At 42.8% G+C, this 13,172-nt stretch overlaps 2 protein-coding genes across 10 annotated transcripts in view; one reads left to right on the plus strand and one right to left on the minus strand.

Annotated features, from left to right (window-relative positions):
- Positions 1-2,233, minus strand: part of TMEM68 (transmembrane protein 68) — a 60,252-nt gene extending 58,019 nt beyond the window's left edge. For 2 of the 8 annotated variants that reach the window (XR_002072982.2, XM_019421317.2), the window contains exon 1: positions 1,941-2,233. The gene's annotated coding sequence lies outside the window, so the exon portion shown is untranslated. The remainder of the gene's footprint in view (positions 1-1,940) is intronic. The other 6 variants (XR_002072981.2, XM_019421323.2, XM_019421322.2 and 3 more) reach the window with 5 other exon arrangements.
- A 52-nt stretch (positions 2,234-2,285) lies between these two features.
- The window catches only part of TGS1 (trimethylguanosine synthase 1), a 44,237-nt gene continuing 33,350 nt past the window's right edge, over positions 2,286-13,172 (plus strand). For both annotated transcript variants that reach the window (XM_019421312.2, XM_019421313.2), the window contains exons 1-3: positions 2,286-2,599; positions 10,261-10,325; positions 12,659-12,819. In XM_019421312.2, coding sequence (XP_019276857.2) covers positions 2,496-2,599; positions 10,261-10,325; positions 12,659-12,819 — 330 coding nt within the window. In that variant the 5' untranslated portion in view covers positions 2,286-2,495. The remainder of the gene's footprint in view (positions 2,600-10,260; positions 10,326-12,658; positions 12,820-13,172) is intronic.

Raw genomic sequence — 13,172 nt, forward strand, 5'->3', positions numbered from 1 at the left:
TATTTTTTAAACACCCATTATCAGTACTTTTAGCACCATGGATGGCAGCAGATCAATTTTTTACTTTCAGTATATAAGCCACATTAAGGATACATTGAAAATGCCAATTAAACTAAATACTCGCTGAAATAAAATTAATTTTCCCTTTTCCTTTCTGCATTTTTAATAATTGTTTAACAGGGGGATAGGACTCAGTTCTAGCGAATAAGCATTCTACTTCAAACCATCAATAAAACTGAAGTTTATCTAATATCTCCATTAAAACATCTGGCAAACCTAGTAATTTTATCTTTAAAACAATATCTTTTAGGGGCGCCTGGGTGGCTCAGTCGGTTTAAGTGTCCGACTTCAGCTCAGGTCATGATCTCACGGTTTGTAGGTTCGAGCCCAGCATCAGGCTCTGTGCTGAGAGCCAGGAGCCTGGAGCCTGCTTTGATTCTGTCTCCCTCTCTCTCACCCCTCCCCAAGCTCACTCGCGTGCGAGCTCTCTTCTCTCTCCCTCTGTCTCACTCGCGTGCGAGCTCTCTTCTCTCTCCCTCTCTCAAAAATAAACATTAAAAAAGTAAAAACCAGGGGCGCCTGGGTGGCTCAGTCGGTCGGGCGTCCGACTTCAGCTCAGGTCATGATCTCACACAGTCCATGAGTTTGAGCCCCGCATCGGGCTCTGTGCTGACAGCTCAGAGCCTGGAGCCTGCTTCGGATTCTGTGTCTCCCTCTCTCTCTGACCCTCCCCTGCTCACACTCTGTCTCAAAAACAAATTTAAAGAAAATTTAAAAAATTTAAAAATAAATAAAAACAATTACCTTTTAGATTTCAAGTTTCAAACTCTAAGTTCTGATATGAACTACCTTCCAAGGTTTGGGATTTTTTTTTTTTTTTAAACCCTAGAATGTCCCTCAACTTTTAGCTAGAATCCTGCATTCTGATAATTACTGTTCTACCTTTTTTTTCCTTAACCTATCCTCACCCCCCAAATGTTGCACATCTATACGGGTGTATCTGTAACTGGGCAGCACTCTTATGAGCCTATCTCGGACACCAGGTGGAAATAAACATTTCATTCGAAAATTAATCTTCTATTTCTATCCAATAGTAAATGCGACCAAAACATTAAGGACTGTGTTAAACATCCGGATTTTATCTCAGCTAAAGACAGGCTAAAGAAGTAGCAATGCCATTTCAGCATTAACAGCACAACCAAGCCCTGAAACGCTCCAACAACCCCCAAGTCTGAACTTGCTTCTTTAAGGAAGCTGCCTGGGCAGTCTCAACGAATACCACACACCAAATACTAACTTCCTTTTTCAAATCTAGCAGTGGTGTTCCAGTTTTCGGCGTCCTGGTTATGTGCACACGCATTTTTCTTACGCATCGGCAGCCTGAGGGCAGAAATCTGTTCCACAGGCTGCCAACCCCAGGGACCAACGCAGTGCCTGCGCGCACAAAGTAGGTACCCACTCAAACTATTAATAGCACACGAGCGACCGGATACACAGTTTCGTTTAGTCCTTCCAGCCGCCCGAGGCGGCAGGTACTACTATTCACCGTTCCTATTTTACAGATGATCACAAAGAGGCTCAGAAGGGTTACTTCGCTTGCCCGGATCACAGAGGCAGCAAAGGGGCATCAAACCAGGATTCCAAGCCTGACTCGTCCGGAAGCCTTCTTAACCACTTATTCCTGCGGCCTCTCCCGTACACGCCCGTGATCCCCCCAGAAGGCTCGATTCGGATCCCGGAACCAGAGGTCGCCGGGCAAGCCCCAGAGGCCTGTAGTGAGGTTCTGACACCTCGCCCCGCCGCCTAAGTTGAGATGAAACGAGGTTTTTAAGCGCGGGGGTTGGGGGGTGGGGGGGGAGTGATGCGCGGCGGAGTGAAAGGGCTCGTTGTGACCCAGACAGGGCCACCCCTCCCCGCCACTCCGGTGCCCGAGCTTACACCGAGTACTGCGGGAACCGCCGGGGACTCCGGGACTGCCTCACCGAGACGAGACTCGCGGTCCTGGCGGCTCAGAGCCCCGCGAGACTGATGCGGAGCCGCGCGCCGGAAACGGAGGACAAGAGGAGGACCGACGCGCCTCTGGCGGGAGGGGCGGAGGCGGCTCGCCCTCACCCTCGAGCAACGGCGGGAGCCCTTCGGTGGCTCAGCGAGCCAGGGAAGCGGAGAAATTTCAGCGGCCAGCGTTCTGCCCCACGAGCAACCTGTGAAGAAAAAGACAAACACCCGCGGCTGCCCGGACCGCGTTGAGCCGAGCACCGCCTGCCGCCCCGCCCCTTCCGGGGCCGCCAGGAGCCGTTTCCGGTGGCGGCCCCTCCGCTCGCTGCGGGCTCTAGCACCGCCGGGCCAGTTTGTAAACTCCTGACGTTCCCCCGCCCCCCCCCCCCCCAACCGGGCGCGCCGGCGAGACCTCTTTTCGGCGTCCGGGAACCAAGCAGAGGCCGGGAAGGCCGGTCCCGTGCCGCTGGTCGCAGGGCTTCCTGCTCCGAAGTGGGAAAATGTGCTGCGACAAGTGGAGCCGCGTGGCCGAAATGTTTCTCTTCGTTGAAGACCTGGAGGAGGATTGTAAGATCCTTTGCCTGTGCTCCAGGGCGTTTGTGGAGTAAGTAAAAACGCGTCCCTCTTCATTTCTAGCCCGGTTCTTGCCCAGAAATGTAGGCCTCGCAAGCCACGTGTGATTGATCCCCGAAGCCGTGGCTCAAGTCGAAGACCCGTGGGCAAGGTGGTTTCAGGAAAGAAAAGTCCTCAGAGTTCACGGAAGGTCGCCTATTACCGTTAAGGGAAGGGGGAAATCGACTTTGTCGGCTGCTGTGAAAAGATGCGGCAGCTGATTGATTTCGTTTTTATAAACCGAGGGGACGTTTAAAAATCAGGGGAAGCGAAATGTCAACGCCCCTTCAGGGGTGTGACAGCTCAAGGTGAAGACTTTAAGATGAGTACCTTTTGTTGGTTAACATTTTTTGAAAACCTTGAGATTTATTCAAGTGCATATGCGCAAAGAGCTTCCAGTTACCCGAGATAAAAGATTTAACTATAATTCCATCAGTTTTCAGCTGTATTTTTGGGAAATATTTGGGGTAAAAATTGCCCTCCGTGGAAGGAAGATAACCAGTGGGTGGGAAACAAGGAACTAAGGAATCGGATTATAGGGATGACTGTTCGCATATCGGGTGTGTGAGTTAAGACGCTTCTTTTTTTCCGTCCCTAAAACAGGTATGTTTTCACAATGATTTCCAGTGATTTCGCAGGCTTATTGTTAGATTCAACCTGTGGAAGTAAATTTCATGTGCTGTACTTTTAATGTAGTTTAATGTGGGGGAATTGAAGTTTGAATAAATGCTTACAGTTACTGTGTTTGTGTGGAGTAATCGGAAAATTGATCCAAAAAGAAGTTAAACATGATGTTTAACTGTTAAAAGATTGCCATCTTTGCATACGTGCATGCATGTGCAAATGCTTTCTGTGGTTCTTTGTATTAGGTACCCTGGTAGGCCCTGGGGTATAAGACACAGCCTGTCGCTACACCATAGTAAGACAACTGTTACATAATTATTTAGCGAATTACAGTCGTAGGTGCTATAGGAGAGGAGTACAGGGGGCTGTCATAGCAAAAACCTAACCTTTCTCCAAAGATCACAGAGATTTCTTTGAGAAAAGTCGCTTTTGAAAAGAGGTCTAGAGAGGGGCGCCTGGGTGGCTCAGTCGGTTAAGCGTCCGACTTCAGCTCAGGTCACGATCTCGCGGTCCGCGAGTTCGAGCCCCGCGTCGGGCTCTGGGCTGATGGCTCAGAGCCTGGAGCCTGCTTCCGGTTCTGTGTCTCCCTCTCTCTCTGCCCCTCCCCCGTTCATGCTCTGTCTCTCTCTGTCTCAAAAATAAATAAACGTTAAAAAAAAATTTTTTTAAAGAAAAGAGGTCTAGAGAGTGGAAGTAAACTGGGGTATGTTTGAGTGAGAGAGGGAGCGACGAGCAGAACTCTGTAAAAAGTAGAAGAAAGCCAAGTCTACATACCTACTTCTTAGCCTGCAGCCAGATGAGTCTCGGGGCTATCTTCATGAAGCCTCCTTTCCACAAAAAAAAAAAAAAAAGCAAAGAAAGAAAGGGAATGTGAGTTATAAAATGCATGAAGTTGATGGGGCACCTGGGTAGCTCAGTCAGTTAAGCGTGACTCAGTCAGTTAAGGGTCCCAACTTCAGCTCAGGTCGTGATCTCACAGTTTGTGAGTTCAAGCCCCGCATCAGGCTCTGTGCTGACAGCTCAGAGCCTGGAGCCTGCTTTGGATTCTGTGTCTCCCTCTCTCTCTGCCCCTCCCCCGCTCGTGTTCTGTCTGTCTCAAAAATAAATAATAAACATTAAAGAGAGGTTTTTAAAAAAATGTAAAAATTTGAGAAAAAACTGTCATGCCATACCCCTACAAAACAATATGCTACTAGATTTCAATTAAAGCAACTTTATTTAGAACACAATTTAGGGGGCTCCTGGGTGGCTCAGTCCGTTGAGCTTCCAACTCGATTTCAACTCAAGTCATGATCTCATGGTCATGGGATGGAACCTGATGGGCTGGCACGGAGCATGAAAACTGCTTAATATTTTCTCTCTCTCTCCCTTCCCTCCACCCCCCCCCCCCACACACCTCTTCCCCCTGGAATACACGAACTCTCTCTCTTTCTCTCTCAAAATAAAAATAAATGAATAAAACACAATTTAATTGCCATATAAATCACCGATTACTTTGAATTTATTCTCTTTGAACCAAAATGTTCATTTTTTTAAACTTCGTATAATTCATACATATTAAAACTTAGAAGCTCTACTTTGCTTTTAGAAGCCACATTCTGGGTTCAAAATAGGTAAAGAGACAAGAATGGCTTTTTCCTTTAGATCACTTAATGCTCAAATTATAACCCCTTAGAACAAAAAGAACTTGGAAATATGATCTTGAAATTATTTGCAGGAGAAGTCCTGGGGACTTGGAGACATACTGGCAGTTCAGAGGCTTAATAGTGTAACTCTGACTTTCCAGGTAGAGAAAAGGTCTGTTTCACCATCTTAAAACAACAGATTGACTGTTAGCAAAATTCTAGAATAGATTATTAAACTGAAAAATACAGTACCATACGTTGGAGCAGAAACAGGAAACGAGCATTAGCATAGGTGCCTAATACCTTCTTAGTATTGAGTTGACTCACTAAACTAAACTAAAGGTTATTGTACACCTCTCCTAGAAGGCAGAAAATAGAACCTAATATTGTAACTAATTTTTATTTTCTGAGGACGTTATATTAACATACTGTCAGGGCACCTGGGTGGCTCAGTCAGTTGAGTGTCTGACTTTGGCTCAGATCATGATCTCGCAGTTGGTGAGTTTGAGCCCCACATTGGGCTCTGTGCTGACAGCTCAGAGCCTGGAGCCTGCTCAGGATTCTGTGTGTGTGTGTGTGTGTCTCTCTGCCCCTCCCTGCTCATGCTTTGTCTCTCTCAAAAATAATAAAATAAACGTTAAAAAAAATTAACATACTGTTTTATGAGCTCTAAAGTAATCTGTTTCATCTGCACATTCAGGTTTTCATACACCATATATATGAAGAAGACATAATTACATGTAATGGCGCTCTTAAAAATAATCATCATGATGGCTCAGTAGTAACATGAAAAAATAGCTTACGTTAATAAATGTCTGAATATAAAATATCTACACTATAATTACAATTATGTAAAAATTTTGTGTTAATATGTACATAGTCTAGAATGTAGTAAAATGCTGAAATGATGGAGTAGTAGATTTTTGTTATGAAAACAACAGACATTAATTATTTAATTCTTTTAAAGGAATTACTTAATTCTTTTAAATCATTTTTTTCTTTAAGATTTACCTATTATGTATATCTGATGCTACTCATTCTTAGAAAGTTTATGCTTTTCTTGTTTTTAAACTTTATTATTATTAATTTAAATCCAAGGTATTTAATATATAGTGTAATAATGATTTCAAGAATAGAATTTAGTGATTCATCACTTATATATAACACCCAGTGCTCATCCCCACAAGTGTCCTCCTTAATGCCCCTCCTCCATTTAGCGCCCCCTACCCAACACCCCTCCAGCATCCCTCAGTTTGTTCTATTTAAGAGTCTCTTATGGTTTGTCTTCTTCTCTGTTTTTATATTATTTTTGCTTCCCTTATGTTCATCTGTTTAAAGTCCACATGTGACTGAAGCCATATGACATTAGTCTTTGACTTATTTCGCTTAGCATAATACACTCTGGTTCCATCCACGTTGTTGCAGATGGCAAGATTTCATTCTTTTTGATCGCCGAGTAATATTCCATTGTGCATATATACCACATCTTTATCCATTTATCCGTCGATGGACATTTGGGCTCTTTCCATACTTTGGTTATTGTCACTAGTGCTGCTGTACACATTGGGGTGCATGTGTCCCTTCGAAATAGCCCTCCTTTGGATATCCTTCGGATAAATACCTAGTAGTGCAATTGCTGGGTCACAGGGTAGTTCCGTTTTTAATATTTCGAGGAATCTCCATACTGTTTTCCAGAGCGGCTGCGCCAGTTTGCATTCCCACCAGCAGTGCAAGAGAGATCCTCTTTCTCCGCATCCTCACCAACATCTGTTGTTGCCTGAGTTGTTAATTTTAGCCAGTCTGACAGGTGTGAAGTGGTATCTCATTTTGATTGATAGTTGCCTGATGATGAGTGATGTGGAGCATTTTTTTCATGTGTCTGTTAGCCACCTGGATGTCTTCTTTGGAAAAGTGTCTGTTTTGCCCATTTCTTCACTGGATTGTTTTTTGGGTGTTGATTTTGATAAGTTCTTTATAGATTTTGCATACTAACCCTTTTTGTGATATTTCATTTGCAAATATCTTCTCCCATTCCGTTGGTTGCCTTTTAGTTTTGCTGATTGTTTCCTTCACTGTGCAGAAGCTTTTTATCTTGATGAGGTCCCAATAGTTTATTTTTCTTTTGTTTCCCTTGCCTCTGGAGACATGTCAAATAAGAAGTTGCTGCAGCTGAGGTCAAAGAGGTTGCTGCCTGTTTTCTCCTCTAGGATTTTGCTGGCTTCCGCCTGTCTTACGTTCAGGTCTTTCATCCATTTTAAGTTTTATTTTTGTGTCTGGTGTAAGAAAGTGGTCCAGGTTCATTCTTCTGCATGTCGCCGTCCAGTTTTCCCAGCACCATTTGCTGAAGAGACTGTTTTTTCCATTGGATATTCTTTCCTTGTTTGTCAAAGATTAGTTGGCCACATAGTAAATCATTTTAAAATAATTTCAAACTTAAAAAATGGGTCCGTGGGGGTGCCTGGGTGGCGCAGTCGGTTAAGCGTCCGACTTCAGCCAGGTCACGATCTCGCGGTCCGTGAGTTCGAGCCCCGCGTCAGGCTCTGGGCTGATGGCTCGGACCCTGGAGCCTGTTTCCGATTCTGTGTCTCCCTCTCTCTCTGCCCCTCCCCCGTTCATGCTCTGTCTCTCTCTGTCCCAAAAATAAATAAAAAACGTTGGAAAAAAAAAATTAAAAAAAAAAAAAAAAATGGGTCCGTGAACCATATTCCCCTCTACACAGATTCACCAGGTCTTAATAGTTAGCTGCCTTTGTTCCATCTCTCCCTCTGCAGACACAGAGACACGTGGCCAGGCCCCACATACACCATCTTTTCTGAACCATTTGAGAGCAAGCTGCAGACTTGATTCCCCATCTTTCCTAAATACTCCATTGTGCGTTTCCCTAAAACAAGTATATTCTCCTTCATAACCACTGTCGAGGGTTCACATTTCCCCCAGCCTTCCCAGCAGTGTTTCTCTTTTCTTTCTGATCCAGAATTCCACATAGTTCCTCTTATGTTTACTTTTGACTTGTCAATCTCCTTTGGAAAAATTCTTCACCCTTTCCCTCCCTTTCGTGGCCTCAACATTTTAAGAAGTGCAGACCTTACCTTCTCCTTCTGTGGGCTGACCTTACTTAACCTGGGTCTCTCTGACATTTCAACAGGAACAGAGATGGGGCCGTGCCTTCTTGGCAGGAATGCCACAGAAGTGATCCTGTGGTTGGCCCTGCATCGCTTCAGCAATGACTTTCTGGAGATCCAGTCCACCACTGGTGACGTTAACCTCCATTGCCCAATCATTGGAGTCTCCCAGTTTTCTTCACTGTAAAGTCACAGTGATTCCCTTTGCATTAATTAGTATGTTGTAGGAAAGTACTCCAGTGCTATACCAATACCCTGTTGTTGCCTGAATCTGCTACCTCTTGAAGATTGCCAAAGAGTGATTCTCTGCCTGTATCGTTCTACTTTTATAAGTTGGCATTCTGTATGGAGCACTTTCCCTTCTCTCCACATATTTGTTTACTCCTTTATTTACATTAACGTGAACTCTGGATTGTTCGTTTATTGATAAGTTATATTTTATTACTGTCATTTATTTTGATGTTCATATTGTCTCAGCTTTAGCTGGTGGGGGCCTCCTGAGGTGGCTTGTATATCATTTTGATGTGTCCCTGGCATTGTTAGACCTCCTCCTAACCTTCTGGCACAGAAGGTGACCCAAGCATAATCTTTTATAGTCCATGCTTCAACCTGGAACTGCCATTTCTGAAGGTACCTTGGTTCCTTTTAGCGGAGTGGAGTGTTCAGAAACCAAGACTTGGGTGCTCGTTGTGTTCCCTGCTCTTGGGTTTTCATTTCCCCTATGCTCTCTCAGCAGATAGAATTAGGCAGGGTGTATCTGCATTTTACATACATACATAAATACATGTAGGTGTGTAGGAATATCTTGGCTATCGTTATCCTCAGTACATTTACTTATTTGCTCAGTGTAACCAATCTTGCAATCTTACTAGCCTTTTCCTCCATCTGGCACCTAGTGCCCCGTATCCTCGGGTGCTGACGGGCACGCCGTTGATGCCCTCTGTGTAGCTGCTGCTCTCCCCCACCCCCAGAGCCCTCTCCATTGTCCAGTGTTCTTGGGGGCCAGTGGGCATTGTGCCAGAGCACATTTGCACTGCATCCCCTGGCATGTTTGCTGTCCTACTGTGAGTCATCACTTTATCTTTTATAAAGTATCAAAAAATAAACAGGAGGATAGTGAAATATATCAAGTATACAAAAATTTTATTTGGTTGAATTCATTGTGGTTACACTGGAAAAATAGTATCAGGTATTACTTGCAGATGGCTTTATTCTGGCAGTTCTGATGGAGTTTGTTACAGCTCAATTTAATGGTAGGAAGAAAATGGCACAATTTTCTCCTTTTTCAAAGTGTCCTGTCAAGTTTATTTGTGTTAAGTAATCTCTGATCTTAGCAGATAGAAAACAACTCTTGAAGTAGGTATGTAAAGAAAAGTTGAATCATTCACTGTTGTTAAAAATTGTCGAGACTAGGGTATTGGCTGGGTCAGCTGGGGGAGCATGCAACTCTTGGTCTTGGGGTCATGAGTTTGAGGCCCACATTAGGCACCGAGCTTACTTAAATAATTATTCAATTAAAAATTGTTGAGACTGAATGCTTTGTTTTGATTTCTGTGTCAGTTTGATAAAATATCTAAATAAGAACTTCATTGTATGTTAGTCCCCAAAACAACCTTTGCTTGGACTGTGACTATCTTGTCTACTAAGCAATGATAACTTGGCTGATTTGCAAATGGAGTAGGGTCTACATGCGGATTTACGTGTGTGTAAGGTAAATCTTTCCACCTTTTTTTTACATGTTTATTTTTGAGAGACAACAAGAGACCAAGCATGAGCGGGGGGAGGGCAGAGAGAGAGACACACAAGAATCCTAAACAGTCTCCAGGCTCTAAGCTAGCAGCACAGAACCCGATGTGGGGATCACACCCACGAACCATGAAATCCTGACCTGAGCCGAAGTTGGACTCTTAACAGCCTGAGCCACCCAGCGCCCCTAGATCTTTCCACTTTTATGCTCACTTCTTACAGCAAGTTTAGAGAACACTTTCTTGTTTATGTATTATGAGATCAATTCTTCCCACAATGCCAGAACTACCCTTTAATTATACTAATTAGTAGTTGTAATTATAAATGATTCCTATGTGGTATATATTCCCTGTCTTAGATGGACTATCCTCGTAATAACCTCGTGAGATATGTGTTCTTTCCTCTGTATTACAGATGAGGAAGATATATTAGCAGATTGCTTTTCTGTTCCTTAACATTTTAAATCTATGCTGCCTTGAATTTTTTTCCCAGATTTATAATTTATTTCGTTTTTGACTGTTTAATTTGCTTTGCAGAGATCGAAAATTGTGCAATTTGGGATTAAAAGGCTACTATGTCAAAGGCAATGGTGACAATGCAGGTAATACAGTATAAAACCGTATGGTCCCTTTTCACTCAAAGTAACTATAATACTGTATTGATTTTAAATATAATTTGTTATAATACCATGTTGATTTGTTGCATAAAATATTATAAATGACAACCAGTAATTATAGTCCTTATTTTTTATTATGACATGGTTCTAGAATCCTTTTCAAAGCACATCTTTTCTTTTCCTGCTAGCTCCTCTATGGACTTGAGGTAGCCTCTTTTGCTCTATGTAACGTTCCTTCCTGAGTTGTTGCCATTAGATAAGAGCAGGCTGAAATTTGCAGCTTTGAAAAGTAGAGAGCATATTTTTCCCCCCAGCAAAATTTTATTGTGTTGGAAGATAAACAGAGGCGTATTAAAATTTTCAAGAGTTTATTCGAGCAGACACCTCTCCAAGTCAGGCAGTGCCGGCTCCCTGGTTAGGAGCACCACTCCACGACAGGAGTTAGAGGAGGGGTTTTTATAGAGACGGTGTAGAAGCAAAGCAAGGAAATTACTTGATTGGCTATGGCTTAAGCAGTGGGCTCGTTTGGGGAAGCCTACGGGCTATTTGTGATTGGTTGTTCTTAAGTTTTATTTTCTTCGATCTGAGCGCTTGGATTCTGGCTTAGGTTTTTGGTTTGCTTCCATTGACGACAAAGGCCTTAGAGCCGCCTCAGTCTAATGACCTCCTTGTTTATATACTTTACCAATCGTATAAATAAGGTATTCAGGATAAGCGTCAGGATAAGTCAGGATAAGACCATAGTCTTCTGACTGAAGTGAGGAGCCCATCATCTGGGTTCACTTTCCCAAATAACAAATAGAATTTGTTGTATACTTTGAGCCTTATCTAGTTTCCGAAAACCGTCTTGCTCTCTCTCAGACTTCCCTTTGAGACCGCGTTTGTTCTTTCCACACAGATCTTTTTTGTTTCTCTAGATACGGGCAAAACTAGCATGAGTGCTAGGCTAAAGTCAGCACAAGTAAAGTGTGTCGTGTTACCCTTAAAAGTCCTTTAGCTCTCACAATAATGGAACGAGTCAGTGTTTCTTCAGTTGATTGCTGGACAAAGTGTTTGGTTTGTGTTTCAATGTAATGTACAAATAAGGTTTCTTCACACCCCAAGCTCCTGCTAAACGTAAAATATACATACCATGGGGCACCTGGGTGGCTCATGATCTCATGGTTGTGAGATTGAGCCCCGTGTCGTCGTGGAGCCTGCTAGGGATTCTCTCCTCTCCCTCTACTCCTCTCACTTGCTTGTGTGTGCATGCTATCTCTCTCTCTCTCTCTCTTTTTCATAAATCAATCAATCAATCAATGAATAAAATACATACTATGAAAGGAACATAAAACTTAGCACATTTGTTTTTCCTATTTGCTCTCTCTTGGACTTTCATAAGTTCATTGAGTGGAATGGTAAGTGGAATCCCCCTTATTACTTAGGCAGAGATGTTTTTTTCCCTCTTTGTTTTAGTAGGATTTGTGCACAAAAGATTTCTTTATAGTCTCCATTTTTGCTTTGTAAGACTCACCGTTCTGTTGCCTACAGTCATTTAGCTGGAGTGCAGCTCAGCCCTAATTGAGTATGCTAATGTGTAAAGTGACATTTATCTCACATTTCAAATGGCTAATGGGGCATTTGAATGGCATTTGTCCTGTTAATGGTGTGATACACTTTTTTTATCTAACCATATTAGTATAAAGCAAAACTTACTTTGTTACAATACAACAGGTTTTTTTGTAAGACCTAGAATCAGGAGTTTGAAAGAATCTTCCAGCTCAGTAGATTTCAGACTTTCAATAGCAGAACGCTTTCATTCAATCATCTCTCCCAGAGTCACAGAATATAAATCCCAGTTGCGATTAAAGTACCCTCAAAAAAAATAAATAAATAAAAAATAAAGTACCCTCGAGGCGACTAAAGACATGCCTTTCACCTCTCTTATTACTAGCTCCTAAAGTAACTCCACAAATCATCATTTTAACTTCACTGATCTAGTTGAGTAATACTGCCTGTGGCGAAAACGTGTTTTCCCTGTGATTACTCCACCATGTCCCCCCTCGTATCCTCAGTACTCTGCACGGTGCAGAGGGCTCTGTGCCCAGCACAGACGAGGTACTCAGTACGTGTAACTTGAATGGGCAGCTGGTAGCAGGCAGAGCCAGACTAGAAGTTGTCTCTTGATTCTCAGTTGGCCGTTTTTTACTAGTCTTTTTAACTCCTTAAAAATGGTAACACTTGCATGATTCTGGATCTCAGGTTCCTCTTTGAAATGAGGACGATAAAACTTACATCTACATTCTCTCTAAAATGAAGCTAACAAATGCTGTCTGTAGGAGACCAAGCAACAGAAGAGGAGGAAGGTGGCACGGCAGAGTTACATGACAGCAAAGGCTTAGGCTTAGATGAAAGTGAACTTGATTCTGAGGCTGAACTCATGAGAAGTATGGGACTACCACTCCAGTTTGGTGGTGTATCTGCACATAAGACTTTTGAGGTAAGTAGGGGCGCCTGGGTGCCCCAGTCGGTTAAGCGTCTGACTCTTGATTTCAGCTCAGGTCATGATATTGTAGTTTGTGAGTTCAAGCCCTACATCAGACTCTGTGCTAGTGGTGTGGAGCCTTCTTGGGATCCTCTGTGTCTCTTTCTCTGCCCCTCTCCCACTTGTGTTTTAAATAAGTAAATAAATATTTTTTTTAAAAAAAGAATTTTTACAAAAGTGTAAGTTACTTTTATTTGTTTCTTCATTTTCTTCATAAAATACCACATGGAATTATTTTATCCCAAATCTAACACATTCATACATTAGAGCACCCCACTTCTTTTTAAACGTACATATTTATAAATTAA

This window comes from Panthera pardus, unplaced genomic scaffold, assembly GCF_024362965.1.
Source record: "Panthera pardus isolate Hobbes unplaced genomic scaffold, ASM2436296v1 HiC_scaffold_7, whole genome shotgun sequence".
NCBI lineage: Eukaryota > Metazoa > Chordata > Mammalia > Carnivora > Felidae > Panthera > Panthera pardus.